At 43.9% G+C, this 26705-nt stretch overlaps 1 protein-coding gene across 2 annotated transcripts in view; it reads right to left on the bottom strand.

The window, feature by feature from the left end:
* The window catches only part of PRIMA1 (proline rich membrane anchor 1), an 87227-nt gene extending 77472 nt beyond the window's left edge, over window positions 1–9755 (bottom strand). The window contains exons 1-2 of one of the 2 annotated variants that reach the window (XM_060261955.1): window positions 9169–9755; window positions 8573–8716 (exon numbers count right to left, since the gene is read on the bottom strand). In XM_060261955.1, the coding sequence (XP_060117938.1) occupies window positions 8573–8668 (96 nt within the window). In that variant the 5' untranslated portion in view covers window positions 8669–8716; window positions 9169–9755. The remainder of the gene's footprint in view (window positions 1–8572; window positions 8717–9168) is intronic. The other variant, XM_060261954.1, reaches the window with a different exon arrangement.
* Window positions 9756–26705: the final 16950 nt, after the last annotated feature.

Here is a 26705-nt window from a genome sequence, read left to right as displayed (position 1 = left end):
AAGAAATGTCCTACTCATTCTCTGCTTGCTGTCCTGGTTTTCCATTTGCTTTGAATCTTGAAATACAAGGGAGTGTTCACTGGTGTCCTGAACTCACAGCCTGTTTTGCCACTTCAGCCCTCTATCACCTCATTCCCCTTCCAAGGTACAGCATGCCTTTTCCCATGAAATCCTGGGGACTCTCATCCTATGTGAAGGGAATGGGGTGGGTAGAAAGGGAGGAGTAGGTGGGAGCTCCAACAGTTCTCCTCAGTAGTCTACAGTCCCCAAGATTTTCAAGGCAATCCAAGTGGCATCAAGTCAACAAATGTTTGTTCCTAAATCAAAGAAAACATGGAACTGTAGAAGAGGGTAGATGAGAGACGCAGAAGCAAAAAAGGCTGTGAAGAACAATGGCAGCATACGAAGCTTTATTAGGGTTGCCATTTCCCAGCTGGGAGTAGGGAATCCCCTAGTTTCGAGGCCCTTCCCCCAGTTCAGGGCTATCAGAAAGCAGAAGAGAGATTGAATGTCTGCTGGGCACTCCATTATACCCTATGGAGACTGGTCCCTATAGGATATAATGGAAAATCTATCTATGGGCATCTATGGGGGCTGCGGGAGCTGTTTTTTTGAGGCAAAGGCACCAAATTTTTAGCATACCATCTAGTACCTCTCCTCAACACCTCCCACAAGTTTAAAAAAGATTGAACCAGGAGGTCCAATTCTATGAGCCCCGAAAGAAGGTGGTCCCGTCCTCCATTATTTCCAATGAAGAGTAGGCATTTAAAATGAGCCCTTTAAATGCAATGGCCAGAACTCTCTTCAAAGTTCAATTGTGGTTGTCAGAACCGTGCTTCTGGCTCCACCCCCAAGGTCCCCAGATATTTCCTGAGAATCTGGCAACCCTAGCTTTACTAATGTGACTAGATTCACATCCATAATCTCAAATTAGGCCCTTAGTCCTCATGTGTGCTAGAGATTCTCAGCCTGGGTGAGAACTGTGCCAGTACATCTGGGGGAGCCATAAGAACTTGCAGGAAGCATCTCATTTTCCTCTCTCTCTCTATTTCCTATTTCCCTCTCCATTAGGGTTTCTAGCCTCCCCTTGGGGGCAGGGTTTCCCCCAATTTCAGGCCTCCAACCCGCCAGGAATTGGCCAGCAGGGGTGCCCCCCCAAGAGCTCTGTCAGCGCCAAAAATGCCCAGCATTATGACATCACCTGGAAGTGACATAATTGCACAGGCAATTATGGGGACACCCTAGCATTTAGGTAATAAAACTCTATGGCGTCATCGCTTTGCATGCACAAGGGAATTCCCCCTGCCAGCAGCCAGGTAAGACTTGGCAACCCTACTCTCCATAGCCTTTTCCTTTTTCATGCTTCCTTCTCTCCTTCCCACCTACCAACCTACCTTTATCCACCACCCCACATCTCCAGTTTTCCCTGATTTCCTCCTCCTGCATCTTCTCCTAGGAAAAAGTCCAGGCCAGTTGCATATACTGGCCAGCCCATGCCTAGTTGCACAGGGGAGAACCCGCAAGGACTTGTGGGGAGCACTTTACTTGCCCCTATACCCCTCTCTCCACGCAGTTTGTCTCCTGCTGCCAGCCCTCATATCCTCAGTTCCCCGTTTCCTTCTTCCTGTCCACCAGCCTACTTTCCAACAGCCTCCATCTTCAGGTCTTCTAATTATTTACTTACTTCATTTATATCCCTCCTTTCTCCCCAGTGGGTACCCAGAGCAGCTCTTTCCTCCATTTTATCTTCACAACAAACCTGTGTCTCCCAGATCATAGTCTGACCATTACATTAGACTGGATTTCTTGGGGTGGCTGATGTTGTAAGCAATCTGACCTGGATAAGTTATGCAGTAGCAAGGTGTCCACTGTCTGCTGCCAAACCTGACCCCAATGAGTCTTCTCTCCAAGGCCAACACAGGCATAGAAAAGTCCTGTTCCCACCCCTAGACTTTTAGTGACATAAACCATGATTCAAAAGCTGGCAGAATTGCACGGTTGCCTAGCATCAGCCACTGAGGGCATTTGTTTCTTTAAAACACAGGTGCTGCTTCTATTTTTTTTTTTGGGGGGGGGGGATCCCCGTTTTTAAAAAAGATATCAGACTTGTCTACAAACCCAGGGCATTTTCAGGTTTGGTGACAGAGAGGGAGAGAGAAAAAGAGACACACCCAGGGAGTTTTTCATGTTTAGAGATATATCTCCAAACCAGATGTATTTCAAATAAATAGGCATATATGCCCTTCACTGTGATTATGTGGAATTTTCTGTTTTATTTCCCTCTGGAATGGTTCAATCCAACAGAAGAAGAAGGATGGCAACAAATCTTTGATGAGCACTGGACAACTAGGATTGGCTGCAAGGAAGGATGGAGAGTTTCCACATATTGGTCTTGATAGCCAGCTATAATTTGCTGTAGCCAATGAGAGTCAGGTTTCACCTTTTCTGCTCCCTGTATTATTTCCCTCTGTAGCAGCTGCCCAGTAAGCTGCTGTAGCCCCTTACCACCTGCTCATGATGCAACCCAGCACAAGACAAGGAACTCCCATTACTGAGCAGACAGAAGACTTTCCTGACAGTTTCCAAAATTACACTTCTAGCTACCAGGGAAGACCTGGCAACCGCAGACCAAGTTTGCCAGAAGGAGAAAGTGCCAGTTCCTCTAATAATTGCTCAGAAATTAGAGGTTTTGTTGCTGTTGCAGACCTGGGACAGGAGAAACAGCACCTGCTAAAATCCCCTGATTTAAACATTTTAGACTCTACCCTCCACCCCATGCCCATGCAGAATCTGGCAATTCGTAACAAGGATCTTAGGAAAATGGTTTTCAGTAGATTGAAAGCCATACGCAGCTTGGTAGTGGGGTATATGAAGGACTGTCTTCTCACATGCATTCTACCAGGGAGGGCGGGGTATAAACTGAACTAATAAAATAAATACATAAATAAAATCACAGGGAGAGGCCGTCCTGACTGTCCATCAATCAGAGAAGTTCGACTGATGGGCACATGGGAGACGACCTTTTCAGTAGCAGCCCCATGACTATGGACCAGCCTCTCCAGTGAGATATACCTGGCTCCCTCACTTTTGTTTCAGACTGTATTTAACTCATTTTGTTTTTCTTTATTAGCAATCCTAAATGAAGATTTTAAATTGTGGCCTTTTATATATCTTAATAATTGTTATTTGACTATTTGTAAGCAACCTTCTGCAAGGTAAAAATGCAGCTAACAAGTGTTTTAAGTAACTAAATATCTCATTTGAAGGCAGGAAGAAGAAGAGGAAGGAGGAGGAGATTGGATATATACACTGCCCTTAACTCAGAGTCTCAGAGTAGCTTACAATCTCTTGCCCTTCCTCTCCCCACAACAGACACCCTGTGAGGTAGGTGGGGCTGAGAGAGCTCTGACAGAAACTGCTCTTCTCTACGAAAACTGTGACTGACCCAAAGTCACCCAGCTGGCTGCATGTGGAGGATTGGGGATTCAAACCCGGTTCTCCAGATTAGAGTCTGCTGCTCTTAACCACTATACCAAACTGGTTCTCAAAGGGGAGCTTGAAATCATTCAGAAACTAGCTTTGGTTAACCAAACTAACACAGGAGAGTGGTTTGTCCTGAAAGTCTACTGAGGTTGCCAACTGGTCTGGAATAAACTCTCTCGTCCCTTTAACAGGAGTTTAATGGGATGTTATCTACCAGGAGATGTTTTCTATCTCCACCACACCATGACAAGCTCCAACTCCCCATTCTCACATATTAAACCTCTATTAAAGGGGCAGGGAATTTTCTCCAGGCCAGTTGGCAACACACAGTCAACTATGAAAGGGAATTGTCTTTCATCTGGATAATTCTTGATGCTAGCACTGTATATGGAAGATCCAAAAAAGTTCTTTTAAGATATAATGCACAAAAAGGCCCACGTTCTGTCTTATTAACAACCCTTTACAACACAGTTATGTATAACTTCTATATAACCAGGGCATGTGTAAATACTACACATTTTGAGGACCAAAGGGAAAATATATAATACCTCCTGACAGATTAATGCAGTTTCCTGTGCTATAAAATGATGCAATTCAACCATCTAATTTAATGTGTTATTGACTTTTACATATATCACCTACAAAGCTTGCATAAAGGGTGCTTATGTAAGTCGTGGCGACCGACTGATTGATTGGAGGGTGTAGGTTTCAAAACGCAGCTCTTTTCACATAATTACATTTGCTTTTAAACGTGCAAAGTTTCAATTACACAAGCTAGTTTAGGCACCCAGATTCCAGAACGAGGCGGGCAGCAGAATGAGATCCTGATTTTGCAATTGGATGGCTGGCAGATCTTAAGGCGAGAGGCACAAAAGAAAGTTAAGCCAAGAAAGCATCAACAACAAAATGTGGAACCTGCCAAGTTTAGCACAGAGGGAAAGGGCAGCATTTTCCCTGTGTACGTACAGTACTCAGATTATCAATTACTCCCTTCAACACCCAAGTTATAAGCAAGCACAGTTCTCAAAAGGGTACATCTGATCCTAAGAAATTGACAAAGATAAATAATAAGATGCCAGACAGCTGCTGGAAATGTAAAAAACATGAAGGTTCTTTCTACCATATGTGGTGGACTTGTGAAAGAGCAAAAAAGTACTGGCAGATGATTCAACAAGAAATTTCTAGGATCTTGGGATATGAATTTAAGAAAGTTGCAGAGACTTTTCTGTTGGGATTATAAATGGAAAAATTTCCAAAAGAAGATACAACTATAATTTGGTACTTGCTTTCAGCTCCTAGGACATTATATGTGCAGTTGTGGAAGCAAGACAAAATACCAGAGAAATGGGATTGGATTGTAAAAATTATGACATGGAGTGAAATGGACAAATTAACAAGAATTTTAAGAGACTATGATTTAGAAGTTTTTAAGATGGAGTGGAAAAAGTTCAGAAGATATGTAGAAAAAGAGTGGAAAATAAAAGGACATTGGACAATTTTTGATAATGATTAAGTATTAGAAAAAAAGAATATTTTTTTTATTAGTTAAGGGTACCTTTAAACATTAGTACTTTAAGTAAATAACACCGGCGGGGGTCAAGTAACGGGAGGAGGGGTGGGTAGAAAGTAATATATGGGATAGATAAAAGTTATTAATGATGCAAGAAATATAATTTATTACTATATGTTACCAATAAAATTGTTTTAACCATCAAAAGGGTACATTTGATTAGGGATTTTACTGACTGCAGTCATTTGAATTGGAAGACACCCAACCTTATTTACCGGAGGTGTATTCTTGCACATTAGACAGCAGAAATACCACTGAACTCAGAAAGATTTAATAGGAGTACAATTGCTAGCCTATGTTATTTATTTTCCCTGGATGTATCTGCAGAATGACCACTGGTTCTCCATATATTACAACACTGCACTGCAAGTCAAGAGTCTGAGCAGCAAAGCAGATTCCACCCACATCCACTGGATTCACAGTAACAACAGACACAATGCCAAATTGCTAACAACATTAGGCTATTGGAGAGCCCTTGCTTCGCCTACATACAGTCTTTGAACTTTAAAGCCAGTGCATTAGAAAAGACTGACACCCTGCCCTGTATGGGAAAGCTGGATTTTTATATAAGCACTAAGTTCAACAGTGCTAACCGCCTGAATGGAATGGAAAAGGCTCAAGCTCCTTAGCACATGAACTTGGATTGTCAACAGCAGGGCAGCTACAGCTATAGATATTGCGGCTCACAGAAGACCACCCTCTGCAAAGGAGAAATCTCTAATAAAAATATTTGCATGTCAAAATACAAGAAATGTGAAGGGACATCACACCCATATAGTAAGCACTCCAAATAATCATAAACATACATCTGTCACTGCTCGCTGTGTACTAATTCATGCATCACAAAATGCTGCCTCTCCAAAGTGCCAGGTTGGTTTGTTATGTCTCTGGGGTCTAGAATGCTGGCACTGAGTTAATCTGTGCTTGACTCACAAATGAAATATCTGTTTGGGGAAAGAGATGCAGAACTGTACGGTGCAGACTACAATCATGTGCTAGGATTTTTGTTGCAAGTGCAGGGATTTCTAAAGTATACAAGCAGAAAGACACTTCTATGGACAATCTTTTGCCGACACCCAGTACACAACATAAAAACATGCAAGCTCTTTTCTCATGAAAATATGAAGTAGTTTACAATTCAACATAATGATCAACAAGCAAAAAAGCCATCTTCAAACTCACTAGCAGTCAGCTTGACTGGAAAACAAACAACTAAAAATGAGGAAATTCTGACTTACTGGTGCAGTTTGAAACTCTAAATCACACACTGCGTTTTAACAAAAAAAATCTTAATAGATCTGTTCTGGACCAAAAAGTGACACTATGCATCATCCTCAGCCAATAGTGTCCAATGGCAAGATATTCTAGTGTAAGAGCCACATAGAATAAACATCAGAGTTTGAGAGCTGCAAGACATGAACATCAGATATTTAAGAGCCAGAAGGAAAATAGATGAGGAGGAAGAGATGGAAAGAAAGCAACTTAACTTTAAATGCATTCTCCAAGCCACCAGCTGGCTTAGCTTGGCTAAGTCATTTAAAGAGAGTAATGCCTTCTTCAAGCACAGGTCAGTGGAAGCTTCAAGAGCCACATAATATGTGTCAAAGAGCCTGTTCTAGATTAAAAGCATCCTTGTGAAAACATCTCTCCTAGGGAAGGCAGCTCCCTTGGCCCCTCACTTCACAGATGAAGTTGAAGGGATCCTCCTGAGAGCCATCCTAAATCTACTTTGCTCTATCTTGTTTCCCATTTCTTCTTCTCCTGCCCCCCAGTGGGTTCTCTATGGTAGCCTTTTAGATGTTTGGAAACCATAAGCAAGTTCTCATTTAAGCAGAAAGGCTCTGTATCCTAAGCTGACAGTACATACTACTGAAATTATTTTATATTATTTCTTATTTCTCAGCAAGCACGGCAGAACTTGGGCAGCAAATCTCCCTCACCACAAATAGTAAGATATTTCACTCTAAACCATATTTCAAAATGTTTTTTTCTCTTCTAGATTTTTTAAAACCCTGCTTTTAAAGAGATTTCTGGTCTATCAAAAACAGATCACATAAGCCAAGAAAACTAGATTTTCAAATGAGCAGCTGCATGTGGCTGAAGCAAAGTGCCAATATGGTCACAGTGCTGGACGAGGATCTGGTAGACCTGGGTTCGAATCCCCACTCTACCACGGAATGTTACCAGCTGACCTTGGGCTAGTCGCTCGCACTCTCACAGCACAGCCTACCTCACAGTATTGTTGAGATGATAAAATGGAGGTGCAGCGAATGATGGTGTAAGGTGCTTTGGGCCCCCACCAGAGAGAAAAGCAATGGTATCAATACCTAGATAATTTTTTAAAAAGTGCAAAAGGACTGGGGGAGCTCAGGCCCTAAATTACACTTGAAAGCATCTGCGCAAACAGTTCTGCCTTATTCTGCTCACATAAAAGGTGATGGATATTAATTCAGATGGCAATGGGGCATACAAGTGGGGATCTTCTCTCCACCTGTGACTTTCCCCCCTGCAGTTCACACCCAGGTGTGTGTGTGTGCTTGCCCTGCAAGACTGGCTTACTTCTGATACCAAAACACAGCAAGAAGTAAAGCACCAGAAGAAACTAAAAAGGGAGTTCTACTCCAACTTCTACATGATGCCTTTGGCCCTTGAAGTTTTGCTATTTATTCCCCCTCCCTGCTTTACACATTCATTGAGAAGATGCGCATTTAAAAAAAACCAAGGGCCTGCCCTTCTCACATATAGTTTGTGCCACAGATAATAACTATGGCAGCAGGAACTTCAGTACTCAACTGACAACTCACAACAACCCTGTGAGACAGGTCAGGCTGAGAGCTTGTGTGGCAGGGCCCAAGTCACCCAGAAAGCTCCCATGCTGGAATTGGGGATTCGAATCTGAGTCTCCCAGGATCCTCGTTGGACATTCCACCCCTAGGCCACATCAACTCTCAAGATACATACAATCCTAAACCATCCAGCGCTTATTTCTGCAACGCCGTAAGAAGCACCGAGCATCCTGAACACAAGCACTTATCACACATAGAAATTATGGTAGTTCTTGATGTGCCATTTTCCCAAACCTACCGTCACTGCTTCCAGATAACTACATCTCCCCGCCAAAACCTGTCCACACTGAGCTTCTCAAGCCAAGCCATCACTGCAGCAGCGGCTGCGTTCCCTTGACCAGCCACCCTGGGTGTGTTCACATTTTACACGCTCAACCAGCAACACTTCACCCCAGCGGCTATCAATCCCTTGCTTCGCTTCTGGGCTGTCCCAAGGGTTGGCCTGCAATACTCCAGAAGTGAAGTCGCTTATTGCAAAAAGTTACTGGTGTCTGAGCCAGCAGGTGTGTGTCCTGGCTTGCGACCGAGAATAATCACGGCCAGAAGAACTTCCAGTCCACGAAAGGAAAACTATTTCTCTTCCTTCTGCGTTCTTCGAAGAAGAGCAAACCGAACAAGACAGGAGGCGAACCTGGGAAGGAGTCTCCTGGCAACAAACGGGGGGAAACCTTACCTGAATGAAGCCCCAGATGGGATGGAGGGTCCAGTGCAGCAGCAAAGAAGAAGGCCAGAAGCAGTGGAGGAACAGCAAGACTTCTCGAATGAGCATCACTCCTCCGGGCGCAGGGGGGGCTCCTTCTCCTCGCAACCTGTGTCACTGAGGAGGAGAGAGACAGAGACCGAGAGCAATCGGACAGTCGTGGCGCCGGCTCGCACCCCATTCCCAGGGCGCCCGGTGCCTCCCCTCCCGTCCCCTCCTCCCTTCCCGGAAATCGTGAGCCCGGCTTCAATCTGATAGGAGGGGGGGGGGTGGAGGAGAGCTCAGCGCGGCATCTGCCTCCACGCAGAACGAAACGAGCTGCCCCCCTCCGCACACGCGCGCACACACACACACACACACACACATATATTAAAAAGCCACTCTCTTTCCTAAATGTTGGCGACAAGCCTAGTCCCCCCCCCCCTCCGCCCCGACCCTCCCGGCTGAAAGCTGACGCTGCAGAGCGACGGACGACCGCGCGCCATCCAGAGCCGGGGAAAACCCAGTTTACTGCCGCTGCGGTTGCAGTTTGGGGGTGCCTCAAAATGTGGGGGGGGGGGGCGTCTTACCCTTCGGGGAGGCGGGGGTCACGTCTCAGCAGAAAAAGGCCTTTGCCGGCGCTTCCCTTTGGGACATGCTGGAACGGGAAGCTTCTGGGTGCAGGTTTTAATTTTTAATTTTTTTTTTGGAAAAAAAGTTTGCAGCAGTCTGTGTGGCTGAGCTGGTGGCTCCAACCCGGCTGTTCCGGCTGAAGTTCCCCTCCCGCCGCTCCTCCTAGCGCTGGGGAAGCCCACTCATCGGGGCAGGGGGGTAAACTCTGCTGGGAAGAGGTTCCCCTCTCCGACCCAGGGTCCGGTGGTGAAAAGCCAATCCTCTCATATGGATCCCTGGATCGGAGGGAGGGAGGGAGGGAAGGGGGTGGAGGCTTCAAAAAGAAGACGATCTGCTGCGAGAGAAGGTCAGACGCACCAATGGATCCGAAGATCCAGCCCGCAGCCAGGACTCCTATTCGCAATCCGAGCCTCTCTCCAAAGGGGTATTCCAAGTCCGATGCCTCCTTGGCTCTTTCCCTCCTCTCTGCAACGGCAGCGACAACAGAGAAGCCGCTTTGCAAGAGACCAAAAAAAAAAGTGCCAAGCAAGGAACCGGAGCGAAAGCAACTCCTCCCCCAGCCGTGAGTCTCTCTCTCCAAAAGCAAGAGAGGTGAAGTGTGCTCCGGTCCGTGCAAAGCTCTGGTCCCTCCTGCAAGAAGTAGCCTTGTTTGGTGCCCAGTCCCCCCCCCCCACTCTCTTTGCACAGCTCGCTTGAACATCAGATCCTCAGCTGTCGATCATCCTGCAGAGCCTAGAAGCAGCAGCGGCCGGGAAGGGGGGGGGGGGAGAGATTAGAACTCATGGGGACGAGTGGGGGGTGGGGAGGGAGGAGGCCGAAGAGGCTGGAGAGGTCCAGAAGAGCTGCACATGCAAAGCTACGGGGCGGCGGGCGCGGACGGGGGGGGGGGGGGAGAGTAGAAAAAGAATTTGAGCCAAATTGAAAAGGCTCCCCGGCTCGCCTGTGGATTTAATCTCTCTCTCTCTCTCGCCTGCTGCTGCTGCTTCTGCAGTGATTTTTCATACCCATCTAGAGAGCCTATCGTGTTAATGGCACTAGACCTGAGGTTTTCTGATTCCTTTAGCACCACCGTCGCCGCGCCTAATCTCAAATCGATTATATGGGGAGGGGAACAGCTCTGCTGGGACATTCGGACGCCCGCGCGTCTGCCGGGAAGGCGGATTACAGTTTTGTCGCCGCTAGGAACTGCCATATGGCTGTTTAAGAGGACGCTCCACAAAGAGCAGAGGCGGTCAAGCAGCACTGGGTGGAAGAGGCACAAGAAGTGCCTTGTTGGATCCAAGCCAGGTTAGTGCTTCTGACCATCTATAAACCGGACAAGAAAGTGTTTGTATCCAGTATCTGGTATACAGCTTCTCTCCATGGAGGTTCCATTTCACTATAAATGCTAAATTCAAGCAGCCTGACAGCTATGAATTTGTTAAACATTTTTGACTATTACGCTTTCCCATTGCAGCACAGAGGAGGAAGAGGAGAAGGAGAAAAGAAGAAGATATTGGATTTATATCCAGCCCATCACTCTGAATCTCAGAGTCTCAGAGCAGTTTACAATCTCCTTTACCTTCCTCCCCCACACCCCATAAGTTAGATGGAGCTGAGAGAGCTCTCCCAAAAGCTGCCCTTTCAAGGACAACCTCTGCGAGAGCTATGACTGACCCAAGGCCATTCCAGCAGCTGCAGTGGAGGAATGGGGAAGCAGACCCATTTCTCCCAGATAAGAGGCCATGCACTTAACCACGACACTAAACTGGCCCAAATGGAAAAAAACCTGGAAGTCTGATGGTATACAGGAGAGTCAGGTAACACATAAGGGGAAGGAGTGTCAAAGAGAGAAAATAGGTGAGGTATGGGTCAAATTGAGACTGGGTATGACGTATGTCAAAGTGAGCTACAATGGGCTGTGCTAGGATTTTCGTCCACCATAACTGAGTGTGCTCCTCCATATATCTTAACCCAGTCTCCCAAGCAGTGCGATTGGGGTGGACCCAATGCTTGGCTCAATGACCTCTTCAGCTATCTACAGAGACTGGCAACTGCCTGAATTTTACACAAGGAGGCCCCTGAGGCTGCAGTCCTTTCATTAGCCCCGTTGAATAAACACACATGAACATACATGAAACTGCCTTCTACTGAGTCAGATCCTGTGGTCCATCAAAGTCCATTTTGTCTTCTTTGACTGGCAGTAGCTCTCCAGGGTCTCAGGTAGAGATCTTTCACGTCCCCTACTACCACAAACTTTTAACTGGAGATGCCAGGGATTGAATCTAGGACCTTCTGCACGTGAAGCATGTGTTCTGCCACTGCGCCACAGCCCTGCTATTTACAAAAATGGTGCTTTACATCTGAGTAGACTTGCTTACTCCCAGTGCGTCTCCTCTATGGCCATATAGAGATGAGTGCCAAAATGTTTATAGCCACAAGAGGCACCTGAGTTCCAGTCCCTTGCTGGCTAAGCCATTCTCTCCGTGCTATCTGTGAAGAGAGAATAATATAGTGATGACCCGCCTCACAAAGTTGTAAGAGTAAAGGAAGAGGAATACTGTAATTGAGTTTGCACACTCTTAACTGTCTCAACAATCAGCAATCATTCATGTTGTCCAGTCTGCGTGATAAATAATACCCCCCCTCCCATCTGCATTTCATTCTCCTAATAAGGACAAGTGGATCCCAGCAATTCTTTTAAAAGCATATCCCTATTCTGTGCTTCAAGCATAACTTTATCAAAATAGAACTCCAAAGAATAAGGGAGGATCCAATGCAAATCTTACCCCAGCAACATACTCTCCCCAGACAGATAACAAGATACATGGTGTCTAAGTAAGACAGTGGCAGCAGATTTGCTTCTAACCTGGATGCTGAGAAAATGACAAATGATAAGAAAGGCAAGCAGATCAGAGGAATTCTCTCAGTTCCAGGATAGAACAGAGCTGGTTTATGCCATACTTGGTTGTAAAACTCCTACCTGCTCTTGTATTGCAAAATGTCTTTTCATATTTGTAGTGGAAGCACAATTTGAGCTAACAAAAGCAAAGCCACATTTACAATAAGTTTAAGGACTGCGAGGAGACAAGAAACACTAAATCGTATCTCTCCCCGCCACCCCATATTCTTCCAGAATGATAGTACCATGATAGCAGGTGCAAGTGGAGGAGTGGGGAATCAAACCCGGTACTCCCAGATAAGAGTCCACACACTTAACCACTATACCAAACTACACCAAATGGCAGACAAATTTTAACAAAATTAAAATCTTCACCACCTTACACGATTTTCTATGAACATAGGGCACCAAGCATGTGACACCAGAAGAAAGGAGTGTCCTTTTTCCACTGGGTCTATGAAAGAAATTTGCAGTCCCTGAGTGGAAGAGCCTCTGCTTTACATGCAGAAGGCCCCAGGTTCAGTTCTTGGCATCTCCAGTTAAAAAGGCCAGGTGCTCTCCTGTAATGTGACAGGGCAGATCACTCCTTTTTTTTTTCATTTTCATTTTTTAAGGTCAGTGGACCATCCCAAACATGAGGGACTGTGTCTCAGAATAAGGGAACACCTGTTTGGCATGCAGAAGTTCCCAGGTTCAATCCCTGGCAAAAACCAGTTTAGATTCTGGAAGAAACACACAGATAGGATTGTAAATTGACTTGAAGGACCGGGAGGGTGCCCAATCTCTCCCTCTGAGACGCGCATATAAAGGAAGGGAGCAGTTTTGCTGTACTGTAGGAGTTCCTGTGTAAAGCAAATATTACAAAATACCACAAGAACATCTCCAGTGCTTTGACTTCCAAAGGGAACCAGTCCTGGAAAATGTTTCCAGAATGCTGGAAACTGGGATTTTTCAAAGCTGTGTCCTGTGTGATTTGCCTTATGTAAACTTTTAATTTTAATACAGGGTTTTTAGAGATTTGCAATACATGCATGTGGTTCTGGTAAATCTGGAGATGTCTCCTTACCAACAACCTGAATTATTATTAAATGGAAATTGTAAACTAGTTTTTGCAAACACATGTTTTCCCTACTTATTTTAGTGGAATGATAATGCTATGATCTTTGGAAATAAGGCATTACAGAAGTTGCCCAGGAGATGTACCACCATTTTAGAGTGTGAGTCCTGAGAATTCCTTTAGATTGCATCACAAGGATCCGATACTGGTCAGGACCACTGCAGTACATACGCCCTTCTGGCTCCATTTCAGATGGGGAGAATGGTGTGTGTTGTGTTGGCGGGGAGGCAGCATTCCCTTCTCCCCAAGCAGCAGGTGAGAACTCACTTATAAAATGATGGTGTGCCCCTGAGGCAAATTTGGAGATGCCTATTTCATTTGCTTCAGCCCTAAAGTTGCCAGGTCCAATTCAAGAAATATCTGGGGGTGCAATATCTATTTTGAGGGTGCAACCAAGAGACATTGGGGGTGGAGCCAGGAGCAAGGGTGTGACAAGCATAATTGAACTCTAAAGGCCATCACATTTAAAGGGATCACACACCTTTTAAATGCCTTCCCTCCAATGGAAACAATAAAGGATATGGGTACCTTCTTTGAGGGCTCATAGAATTGGACACCCCGGTCCAATATTTTTGAAACTTGGAGGGTATTTTGAGGAGCAGCATTGGATGCTATGCTGCAAATTTGGTGCCTCTATCTCAAAAAATCAATCCCCCCCGAGCCCCAGATACCAGCAGATTAATTCTCCATTATACCTATTGGGAATTGATCTCCATAGGGAATAATGGAGTGCCCAGCAGACATTTCCCTCCCCCCCTCACTGCTTTCTGATGACCCTGAAGCAGAGGGATCCCGACTCCAAACCAGGGGATCCCCTGACTCCACCTGGGGATTGGCAACCCTATTCGGCCCATATCAAATGTGTTTAGTCTTCCAGTGTTTATAATATGCATATTCCACAGGTTAAAGATATTTTGTTCATTTATAAAAAGACATTTGATTTGTTTAGATTATACTGGCTTCAAATAATGGATTTTATTTTTACTTACATAATTGCTCTTCACCCCTTTCTGGTTTAGTTTAATATTTTAACCATTACACCAGATAGTATGGTATCTGCTTGAGAGTGATGTTGTCTCATACTTTGGGCCTGATCCATGGCTGACTTGCCAAAGAGGTTGGCCCTATTGATGGATACAAACTATTCCTTTCTTTGACTCTTCTTATCTCCTCCCCCCATGTGGTTTTCTGTGTTTTCTGAAAAGCCACTTTGTGGCACTAGTTTTGCATGGCTGTGCTGTAATGCTGCAAACACTGGAGCATTTAACAGGGTTTGCTGGGAAGTGAATAGCAGTCCTTTTGTTGTTAAAGTGTCACCAGTCTTGCCTCATTACAATCACCATACAGAGCAAATGTAGAAAGGGAAAACAAGCTGAGTTTTTAGCCAGCTTGTTAATGAGCAAATTGCAGGGAAGGCTGCCTTGCGTGAATGGTGGCTGCTACTGTAAGTTAAATTTCTCTCGTTTTATAGATGCTAACAAATAGCTTGCTACGCTGACAGCTGGAGTAGCAGTTTTCATGTCACTTCTTCTGCTGACATTAAACATACGAAGTGTGGAGCCAAATCCTGGTAATGCTTACTTTGAAGCTCCGTGGTGCTTGCTGTCAAGTAAATGTGTGCAGGATTGCAATTTGAATCTGAAACACAAATCTGGATCGAGATTCATGTTATGTCTGTGATCACTATCTCCTCCTCCTAGTCAGACAAAAAGAGCCAACCGTCCCACCTGCCTATCCAGCCAGCTGGGTGGGGCTTGGCTGGGTGGGTGCCTCTTCCCTTCCTGTTCAGCTTAGGCTACCGGCTTGTGTGTCCCCCTCCCACCATATAGCTGATTACCTCCCTCTATTTCCTCAGTCTCAGACTCGGCAGGGGATCATCACTTGTCATCTAAGTGGACACTGCTGTGGCTTCACAGTGATGCCCCCTCCCATGTGGAGCCTGGGGCAACTGCCTCGTACCTAAGACCACCTCTGGAACTGGCATCAAAGCCAGCATCACTTCTCCATCTCTAAACTGGGAATCATGGGCTGATAACAGACGGCCCGGAGGCTGCTGCAAAGAGAGTCAGCCAGAAACAGAGCACCCTGGAGTTTCCAGAAGGCGCTTGGGAAAAGGGTGGGTCCTGGGCACCCAAGGAACATGTGGAAAGCTCATGCGTCCTGTCCGCGGCTCCCCAGGTACTCTCCAGGTTTTTCCTGGCCTTCCAGATGGCTCCCGGCAAGCCAGGGGCGGGAGAGGGATGGGAGGCAGATGTACACGTGTGGATGTGCTTTTTTGGTGCCTGCCTCCCGCCCCTTGGGCGGCTTTAAAAGCCCATCTGTTGTTAGCCATAGTGTCTTTAACTTACAAAATGGGCATGCTTTCACACTCCCACAATATTGACACAATTCCCTCATTAATTTAATCTCAGGAATGAAAAAAATATTTCTCCAAAGCTACTGCATTCCTCTGTGTTTTTAGGTGTTGCCCCATTTTTAAAAGCATATTTATAGTTATTTTTAGAGTTTCCATTACAGCTGTGTAGTGCAGTCCCTTCAGGTATGAAATGATGTAGTTCTGTTGTCTATTTGTAATCTGGCTGCTAATCCCCAAACATTTAACAGAAAAAAAATAGCGACATGTGTGTAACACTTCTGTTCTCATATCAAGAAGCACCTCACGCATTTCTTCACTATTATACACTGTTGAAAGCCTTTCATTGTGTACAATACTCTGTAACCCCCATACGTCACTGATTTGAAAGCTAAGGCCGGAGACTTGTAGCACTTTAAGAATTTATAGACTGCAAACTAATAGACTCTTTAATTTGAGGAATTCAAGAGAAGGTCCTGCAGTATTATTTATTTATTTATATTTATATTTGTATCCCACCCTCCCTGCGAACAGGCTCAGGGTGGCTAACAGCATATTAATATAATAAAATACAATACAATAATCTATTATAAAATAATATTAGCATAAAACATTAAGCAATTAATAAAACCGTAATGTATAAAATTACCTTATATAGTGCTATATCTGCTGATATATGATGTATAAGATAAAAAGATAAATGGACGGCATCCCATAGTTCTTCATGGTTTCTCATGGTTTCCAGATGTGCTGATGGCCTAGGTCGATGTCTCACAAAAGTGCAATGATGGTAATATAAATATACTTGACTTCTAGGTGGTTGGGTGGGAGTTATATGGGAGCCTCAGACTTCTAGCCTCCCTGGGTGGCAGTGACTCTGCTAGAACTCAGGGCTGAGAGATCTGAAGCATCGGCATGCCTCATCTCTTCACTCTGAAAGTTCTTTCTGGAGCCTGCTTTGAACTCTTGAGATGAGAGGGGGAGAGCTTAAAGGAGATTGATTGTCAACAGCTGACACTAATGCCTGGAATGTGGGGAGAGTGATTGATGGGCCAGCTGCTGGTTGTTCGGCTGAGGAACTGGCTGGCAACTTTTCCAGGTCTGTTAACCCTTCCAGCTCCCCCTTGTCAGGGCTCATGACAGTAGTAAAGATTGGATATGAGAAGGATTAAAAAACAAGAGAGATAAACCCATGGACTAACATGGCAGAGAGAGATTCATGGCCAGACTAGATGATACTGCCCCCAAATCTGCCACAAAGCCTTTTCAGTGCTTGAAAATGGTGTGGGAGGGGGAGATAGGAGTCTCGCATCCCACTGCTCCACAATCCCCAGCTGGACTGGACGCCTGTGGCATTTTGAAATTTTTTAAAAAATAAATAAATAAAAAACAAGCTCCAGAATGGTGCTGCATCCCTGTGGCAGACTCAGGGACACAGTATCATCTAATCTACCCACAGACTTGACCTTCCTTCTTTTTTCATATGTGTTCATATGTTTGTAAACACACAATTCAAATATGGCTATGGTATGGGTTTGAGGCAACTGCCTTCTGGACTGAAAAAATGCCCAGACCCCCACTCTGGCCTCACCAATATGTTCTTTAAAACCCAGCTTCCCACAATGATATAAAAAGGGGGGCACAACTTTTGAATAATGGATGGGTAGCATGTTCTCCTTAAAGGTCTCTTATTAGGAAACCTGCTAAACCACGGCTGTACTTATACATGAGGTAAATAGAGATCATTTTCCCTTAGATATTTGACTTGAGAGACAAGACACAAATGGAGATTGGATAAACATATGGAGCAGAGGTCCATCAGTGGCTATTAGCCACAGCATTTTGCTGGAGCTCTCTGTCTGGGGCAGTGATGCTCTGAATTCTTGGTGCTTGGGGGGGGCACAGTGGGAGGGCTTCTAGTGTCCTGGCCTCACTGATGGACCCCCTGATGGTGCCTGGCTTTTTTGGCTACTGTGTGACCCAGAGTGTTGGACTGGATGGGCCATTGGCCTGATCCAACATGGCTTCTCTTATGTTCTTATATTAACAAAAATAAAATATTTAATAAGTTAAATATTATATGGGGATGACTTCAATATATATAGGAAATCTATATCTCAAAGTAAGTAAATAAGCCTTGAAGGGAAATTTGATTATCCCTGTTTTATAAGGTTACCTCAGTAGGTTCAAGACTGCTCTTTTTTCTCACAGAGCACCTTACAGAACCTACACACACCAGTTAGGTATGATGGGCCCCTAATGGGATGCTTATTTGTACCACTAAAATAAGCTTTCTTCCCTAAAATGACCCCCACCCACTCTAACTAAAAAGCCAAATAAAAGCCTGGCTAAGCTGACACTCCTTTCCAGAGTCACAAAATTCCTATTCAGTGAGGGGTGGGGGATTCTTAAGCTGAGTCTGGCTCACCCCCTCCCATCCAATGGGGTTCCAGGAGCTTTGATTGGCTGACAATCATTTGTATTTGCATGAAGCCAAAATCACAAGAATTGGTTCACAGCCCTGGAGGACAAGTGGGACTATTAAGGATGATTGCCACACCTATCTTGGGCCCAAAATGTTCCTGTCAGAACAAGTGTTCATGCTTGAATGGTTCTCCTTCCAGTTCTAAGGTTTAGCAGATAAAGCCAAGATAAGCTTCTGCAAAAGGCCTGTAACTGACAAATGATTCAAAACCTGAGTACTTGTATGAGATGTGGCAGATACTGAACAGTGGCTTACAGTTTATGCACTTGTATTTTATTGTAGGGTTGCCAGGTCTGGGATGGGAAATACCTGGAGATTTTGGGAGTAGAGCCTGAGGAGAGCAAGGTTTGGGGAGCGGAGGGACTTCAATTCCATAGACTCCACTTTCCAAAGCAGCCATTTTCTCTAGGTGAACTGATCTCTGTCACCTGGAGATAGTTGTCATAGCAGGAGGTCTCCAGCCACACCTGGAGATGGTGTAATTACCTACATTTGTATTAGAGACAAGATAAGTTTCCCCCTCAGAGTCTGATTTTCTAGAGACCAGTGAGGCAGATGAACCCAGAAGAATAACTACAGTACCAACTCATGCTAAGAAAATCATTTCCAAAACAACAAAAAATGTGAACCAACTAGGGTTAGTTCTTTACCAGAAAGAAGTGCCAGAAAATATAGATTGTACATCATAAGTAAGGATGGTTGAAGGTAGTGCACAATCTAGTTGCTGTGGCACAGTGGTAGTGCATTTGCTTGGCATGCAGAAAGTCTTGGGTTCAATTTCTAGCATTTCCACTTCAAAAGGATCTGGTAGTAAGCGACATGAAAAACTTTGAACCTAGGACTCCAGAGAGCTGCTGCAGGAATGAATCACAAGTGATGAGCTATATTCCACTCCCCAATGCCACCCAGTTATTCTCTGATTATTTTAAAGTAAAATATATATTCTGCATTTTGGTGCTGGTATGCATACAGGTGCCCTTTGGAAAAGAAAAAGAAAACACCCACTCTCTGTAGAACAGCAGCAATGATGATGGAAGGAATGCTTTATGAGAAAAGGGGTGGGCAGGTGAAGTTCACAGAGCAGCAACTGCAGAAACACTAGGCCTGATCTCTACAGGCAGTAGAATGGTATGGTGGTATCCTAAAGTGCTAGAATTGTCTATATCACTTCAGGCTGGAGGTGGAGGATACCATTTTGAAGGCTCCTCCACAGAAAACAACCCCTACTAGTAAACAAACAAAATTGAGAACATCAGGGAGAACATTTTTAGCTCCTCATATGCCTGTAAGATTTTTACACAGAGTAACATTTAGTAATGTGGTTCCCTACTTGCATTCTGAAGTGGTGTGGTCCATTCTATCACCTCAAAACATTGTTAATTCATTCGCCAAGCCAATAACTTGAAAAGGGTGAGCCAATTACCCAAGACAGCAACTGTAGTAAGGGGCCTCCTAGATAAGGAAAGAAGGATGAGCAGAGGAATATCTATCTTCCCACCCCACCCCCCCACCCGATGACAGCTACCCTTTGGGGATTAGCTATTATGTAATTAGTGCTGAATAGGGCTGCTGCTAATAATAGCACCAAAAACACACATTCTCACACAATTTGATCACTGTTTTGCTGTTGCCTTGAAGCACACTTAGTGTAAGAATAAAGGTTTTAACACTGCGTCAGGCTCAGTATGAATGCAGGAATGCAATGCAAAATGATAAAGCAATTTGGACACTTGAAGTGCTATATAACTGATAGTAATAAAATAAAACAAATATTTGCAGTGCAGAGAGTAATCGGGAATGGAATGGAATTACAAATGGAATCTGTTTTGTCGTATACAAATGTGCCTCTGAGCAAACATTTTTGGTGTGAGGACAGAATAATTAAAGAGGCACAGCTACTATGACTATCTTGGTTATAATTGTCGATTATCTATCTGATTATATATCATTCATGATGCTGTATAAGTAGAATTCTTCCCCCTACCCCGACACTGTTACCCACACACAGCACTTAATAGATTGTGGTGGATTCAATTATAATCTTAAAATGCCAAGAGAAACATTGCTTTTCAAGCTTTCTGGTGATTTCCTGAAGGTATTTCTGCACTTGGTCACAGTAAAAAAAAAAAAAAAAAAGTACTTTCTGTATACATTGTCCTTGATTCCTAACAGAATGAGAGAAGAAGCCTTAGGGCAAGTCAAAAACTACAGCACTGATTCCTTCTTTCAGGGTTTATAGTGACTTAATGTAGGTCTTCCAGCTTTTAGCAATTGTCCAAGTCTTGTTTAGGAATTTCCCAGAGCCATTCCAAGCAGAGTTATATCCTTCTAAGTGTATTGAAATCAATGGGCTTTGAAGGGTGCAACTCTGCTTAGTGTTTTACTATCAGTGTTCTTCTTTTGCTTCAAAAAGAACCAACGGCACCAGGAAACGGAGTGAATTGAACCTCTGTCTCCATATAGAATGGGGTGAAACTAGAGTTGGCCAAACTGTGAGTGGGTTTTTGAAAATGTGACCTAGAATCATAGAATACTAGAGTTGGAAGGGTTCTCGAGGGTCATCTAGTCCACCCCCCTGCACAATGCAGAAAATTCACAAACATCTCCCTGTAAATTCACAGGATCTGCCTTGCTGTCAGATAGCCATCTAGCCTTTGTTTAAAAACCTCCAAGGAAGGAGAGCCCACCACCTCCCAAGGAGGTCTGTTCCACTGAGGAACTGCTCTGTTAGGAAGTTCTTCTTAATGTTGAGCCAGAAACTCTTTTGATTTAATTTTAACCCATTGGTTCTGGTCCTACCTTCTGGGGTCACAGAAAATAATTTCACACCATCCTCAATATGATAGCCCTTCAAGTACTTGAAGATGGTGATCATATCACCTCTCAGCCGCCTCCCCTCCAACTTTAGAATAGCTGAGACACTTTAAAGCAGCAGTAAAATCAACATACCTCTACAATATGTAATATAGATTTATAATTATGTTTTGAATTTTTTTTTTCAGAAGTGAGTTGTTGCTGTTTATCTGGGGTTTTTTTGTAGAAAAAGGCCAGCAGGAACTCATTTGCATATTAGGCCACACCCTGATGTCACCATAGTTTCACACAGGGCTTTTTTTTGTAGAAAAAGCCCAGCAGGAACTTATTTGCATGTTAGGACACACTCCCTGATGCCAAGCCAGCCAGAACTGCATTCCTGTGCATTCCTGCTGCTCAAAAAAAGCCCTGCTATTTATACAATGTTGCTAGACTTCTAAGAACTTCTGAGGCAGTATTATAAATATGTGGTACTTTATTTGAACATAGTTATGTATATAAAAGAACTGGTCAGACACAGGGGTGGAATTCTAGCAGGAGCTCCTTTGCATATTAGGCCACACACCTCTGATGCAGTCAATCTTCCAAGAGCTTACAAGGCTTTTTTGTAAGCTCTTGGATGATTGGCTACATCAGGCTGTGTGTGGTCTACTATGTAAAGGAGCTCCTGCTAGAATTCCACCCCTGGACACAACTAACTTGGATGTGACATCGGTATATCTGGTCAGCGCTCTAGGCTTCACCCAAAACACCATAGAGTTTTGATGGACCCTCTAGGTTTGATGAACCTTTGATTACCATGACACAGTGACATCACTTCCAGGTTCCCACTTGAAACGGGACAGGCATGATGCTACTTTTATTGTTCTCACGCCCAGCATCTCCTGCCAGTGCTTGGCTGGCAGCCCTAAATTCAAGTTAGTATCACAGTTCACTTCCCCTCTACGCTTGTGCAGTCAGATGAATCATTTAAAAATACTACAGTGGAAGCAGCATGCATGATCACACATTTCATCTATCCCAGTTGGAACAGTTTTACTGCCCTTTCCTGTTAGTTTTCAATAGAGACATTGTGTATCAGCCATACAGCAGCAAAAAATCTTTTTATTAGCTTAAACGTTTCAAAAATTTGCCATGAATTGGGTAGCCCAGACTAGCCCAATCTTATCAGACTTCAAAAGCTAAGCTGGGTTGACCTTGGCTAGTATTTAGATAGGAGATCTTCAGGTAATACCAGGGGTGTGACACAGAGGCAAGCAATGTTGTCTCTTGCCTTGAAAGCCCTATGGCAGGGGTGTCGAACTCATTTGTTATGAGGGCTGGATCTGACATAAATGAGACCTTGTTGGGCCGGGCTGGACTATGTTGGGCTGGGTCATGTGTGTACCTATTTAAGATTAGGTAGCAGAGATATAAACTTTTTGAAGGACACAAACGTGACTAAAGATTTTTTTAAAAAATCTTAAAATAAAACATGCTTAAAACATTAGCACTTGTTGGTCTTAAAAGTGTTTTATTTGTATTTTTCCCAAGGGATCCAGGAAACTGGGCAAAGGAAGCTCTGGCTCTTTCCCTCCCTCCCCAGAGGACTAGAAGGAGCCTCAACCAATGGAGAAAATTGAGGTTTTGCTCTGTAGCTCCTGTGCGATTCAGCAAGCCTTGCAAAGTAAGTTGAGATGCAGACAGAAGCAATAGAGAGGGAGAAGGAAGCAGACAAGAGCCAGACAAGAGGCAGTTGCTCAGAGGTCTGATAGGAGCCCTCTGGGGGCCTGATTCGGCCCTCAGACTGCATGTTTTACACCCCTGCCCTATGGGGTCACCATAAGTCAGCTGTGACTTAATAGCAACAACAACAAAGCTTGAAATGTTTGCATGTTTGAATGCCAACTTATCTCCTATTTCATATGGAGAGGGGAAGAGAAAAGAGGCAAATGCACCATAACGTGGATCTGAAGTGCAGCCTCTCAGCCATTCTATCACCTGTTACCTCTGCTGCTTGTGAAAACAGACAAAGCCTTAGACGAGGGGTGGCTAAACTTGCTTAACGTAAGAGCCATACAGAATAAATATTAGATGTTCGAGAGCCTAAAGACAAGGAAGGAAGGAAGGAAGGAAGGAAGGAAGGAAGGAAGGAAGGAAGGAAGGAAGGAAGATGGGGGAGGGGAGGTGAAAAGAATGCAACTTTAACTTTAAATGCATTCTCCATGGTGCTGGCTGGCTTGGCTTGGAGAAGTGATTTAAAGAGAGAAATACCTTTTTCCAAGTCAGTTGATGGGGCAGTGTGGGCTTTTGAGAGCCATACAATATGTGTGAAAGAGCCACATGTGGCTCCCCTGCCTTAGACCCTGAAGAGGTTTACCGTAAATCCTATCTCAATGAAAAGGACAAGTGAGATGGCCATTTGCAAGTCATATTCCATTTCAGAAACCCATGTTTCTTAAACAGCTTTATGTGCTCAGATTTTCCTTTTGGGTACAGATTCACATACAGCAAGGGGATTAGCGTGAGGAGGAGAATCCAACTTTCAGCTCTTCAGGCTTCTTGCCCAGTGCTTCTTGATCATATGTGTGCCGCTGAACAAATGCTGGGGATGCTGTTGCTATTTCTGTTTAAGAGGTAGGGTAATGATTCCAGACTTCCCTCCTGTCATAGGAAAGCAGCCGTGGTCCAAGCTGACAGTGCCAACCATCTGTTTGGAGGAAAAGATGCTCATGCTCAGCAGGAATTCTAGATTGGGGTCACCATCTCTAAGCTTCAGGGTTTTTTTTAAAAAAAATCTGTAAAATGCAATTGATAGTGACAAGCTTTAAAAAATGCAGCTTGTGATGCGCTAAGTAAATTAAAACTGGTTTAGGTTACAAATAACAACTCATTTGTCATTCTGAATGATAATCTTGTGAGCACATAGGAGCTGGTTGGTTGAAAACTGGGGAGATGCTATACAAAACGATGACCAACCAAAAAAGGGAAGAAAAACAACCCTGCATGAGAAAAATGATCAAAAAGGTTGGAACAGAGAAAAACAAAGTAAAATATAATTGTGCATGTAGTGCAAATGTACAAAATATTGTATTTAATTTAATAATACATTCAGAAGTACTAAAATATCATTTAAAATAATAGTCCTGTAGTTCAACATATAAATACCTAATCCTAATATAAAGACAAATGTCTATTTACATAGATACAGGTTTAAAAATATATTGTCTCCACATACAAGAACCAATACAAAACACATTTCGGCACCTGGCCATCTGTCAAGTAACACGATTATTTCAAAATTTTAAATTATCCCCCCTCCTTTCATTTTAGGTCCATTCGGTGTATGATCAGTTTTAGTTTTTGTTAAATTAATGTGCTCAGTTTGAATTATACCGCTGAGAAAGGCCGAGCTATGCACTTTCAGAAATAATAGTCTCCAGTATTCATTTGCTTGAGTCTCTGACCTGGATAGTCCAGGCTAGTCTGATCTCATCAGATCTCAGAAGCTAAGCAGGGTCGTCCTTGGCTAGTATTTGGAAGAGTGCCCTCCAAGGAATACCAGGGGTGTGACACAGATGAAGACAATGGCAAACCATCTCTGAAACATCTCTTGCCTTAAAAAAAAAACAAGTCTGGCTTGCCACCTGGTGGTGCATAATGCTAAAAGAGCTAGAACTTCTGGCTGCCAAAGAAACTTAGGATCTCCTGGCTATTCTACACACAATGGCATACAATAATCATTATTATTTATTTCAGTGTGCATCAGTGCCTTATCATCAACCTGAGAATACTGGTAACCAGCAACCTGATTCACACTCCAGCTGAGTCCAATGATGGCTTTAAGTAGACTAACAGTGCAGTCCTCAGCCAAGTTAAACAGTTGCTGGCAAGGATTACAAGAAGATAATGTACACAAATTGATTTTCTTGTCTATACACATCTGGCAGCAATAATTTCTCTTCTGTCCTATTCCAGCTACCAAAAACCTCCCAAATGTTTTTCAAGAGATCTTGGATGGGACTGGTGATATGCACAAATGATGAGTGATGATTTTTAGTTTCAAAATCCTTTTTTACCTTGGACCTACATACCTGAAGTACTGGATCACCATATACTTTCTTGCCCCCACATGTCCAATTAATGCATGGAGCTGCCTGTCATCTGTAATGAGCTTCAATGACCTTCCACAGCAGATAGATCCAGGTGGGCAGCCATGTTGGTCTGAAGCAGAAGAACAAATTTTGAGTTCGGTGGCACATTTAAGACCAACAAAAGTTTATTCAAGGTATGAGCTTTTGTGTCCAAGCACTCTTCCTCAGACACATAACTTCCATTTCTATGTATCTGAGGAAGTGTGCCTGCACACGAAAGCTCATACCTTGAATAAACTTTTGTTGGTCTTGAAGGCATGCCACCGGACTCAGAATTTTTCTATACCTATAGCAAAGTAGGGTTTCAACCCAGATCTCCCAGATACTAGCCCAATGCTCTAATGACTATAGAAGGGGGTCCCAAACTTTTTTGAGCCTGCAGTCAATTTTGGAATGCTGACTTAAGGTGGTGAGCATAACCATAAAATGGCTGCTGCAGGAGGCAGAGTCTCTTGTTGGTGTTTATCAGGTTACGGATACCTGGTGGAACTGACTGTGTCCAGGTTTGCAACCATTAATTCCCTAGATGGAAATTGCTTTGAGATTCATCAAGGTAGAGAAAAGCAGGGCATAAAACCCAACTCTTCGTCTTCTAAAATGGTATTAAGGGATTGGAGCATCTTTCACATGAGGAAAAACTGCATGCACTGAGACATTTCTATTTAGAAAAAAAGAGGACTGTGGGAGGGCATAATAGAGGTTTATAAAATTATGCATGGAGTGGAGGCAGTGAATCAAGACATCTTTTTCTCCCTGACCCATATTCTTGAATAGGGGTGACCAAACTGTGGCTTGGGAGCCACATGTGGCTCTTTCACACATATTGTGTAGCTTTCCAAGTGCTCGCCACCCCATCAGCCAGATTGGAGAAGGCATTTCTCTCTTTAAATTACTTTTCCAAGCCAAGGCACCCAGCAACTTGGAGAATGTATTTTAAATTAACGTTGCTTTTCTCACACCTCTCCCTCCCTCCTCCCATACCCCATCTTCCTTCCTTCCTTCCTTCCTTCCTTCCTTCCTTCCTTCCTTCCTTCCTTCCTTCCTTCCTTCCTTCCTTCCTTCCTTCCTTCCTTCCTTCCTTCCTTCCTTCCTTCCTTCCTTCTCTCAAACATCTGACATTTCTTCTGCGTAGCTCTTGTGTTAAGCAAGTTTGGCCACCTCTGTACTAGAACTTAGGGCACCGAATAACATTTTTGGGGCAATAGAATCAGGACAAACAAAATGAAGTATTTGTTTACCCAATGAGTGATTAAATAGTGGGATTCACTGCCTTTCAATATAATAATGGTCACTAGCATAGATGGTTTAAAAATGATTAGACAAATTAATGAGGGAGAGGTCCCTCAGTAGCAACTAAAACATGGTGATTGAAAGAGAATGTCTATATCTAGAGACAGGAAACATCTGAACCCAGTGATAGGAGGCAGAGTTTAGGGAAGGCATAGGCTTCTATGCCTTGTTCTGTTGGGTTTTGGGGGGCACTGGCTGATCACTGTGTGAATCAGGTTGCCTGACTAGATCACTGGCCTGATCCAGCAGGGCTCTTAAGTTCTTTTTACCTGTTGTGAGCTTACAAAGTTTAAAAATAGTTCTTGTTTTTCATGTCAATCTTGCTATGGAATAGCTGATGGCTGCTACAATGAAACACAGGTCCAAAGAAACTTCACATTTGTGTAGATGAATTTTTCCTTGGCAGCCGGGTGCTTAGAGA

This window comes from Heteronotia binoei, chromosome 21 (genome assembly GCF_032191835.1).
Source record: "Heteronotia binoei isolate CCM8104 ecotype False Entrance Well chromosome 21, APGP_CSIRO_Hbin_v1, whole genome shotgun sequence".
Lineage (NCBI taxonomy): Eukaryota > Metazoa > Chordata > Lepidosauria > Squamata > Gekkonidae > Heteronotia > Heteronotia binoei.
This window is presented reverse-complemented; position numbering and strand designations above follow the sequence as displayed.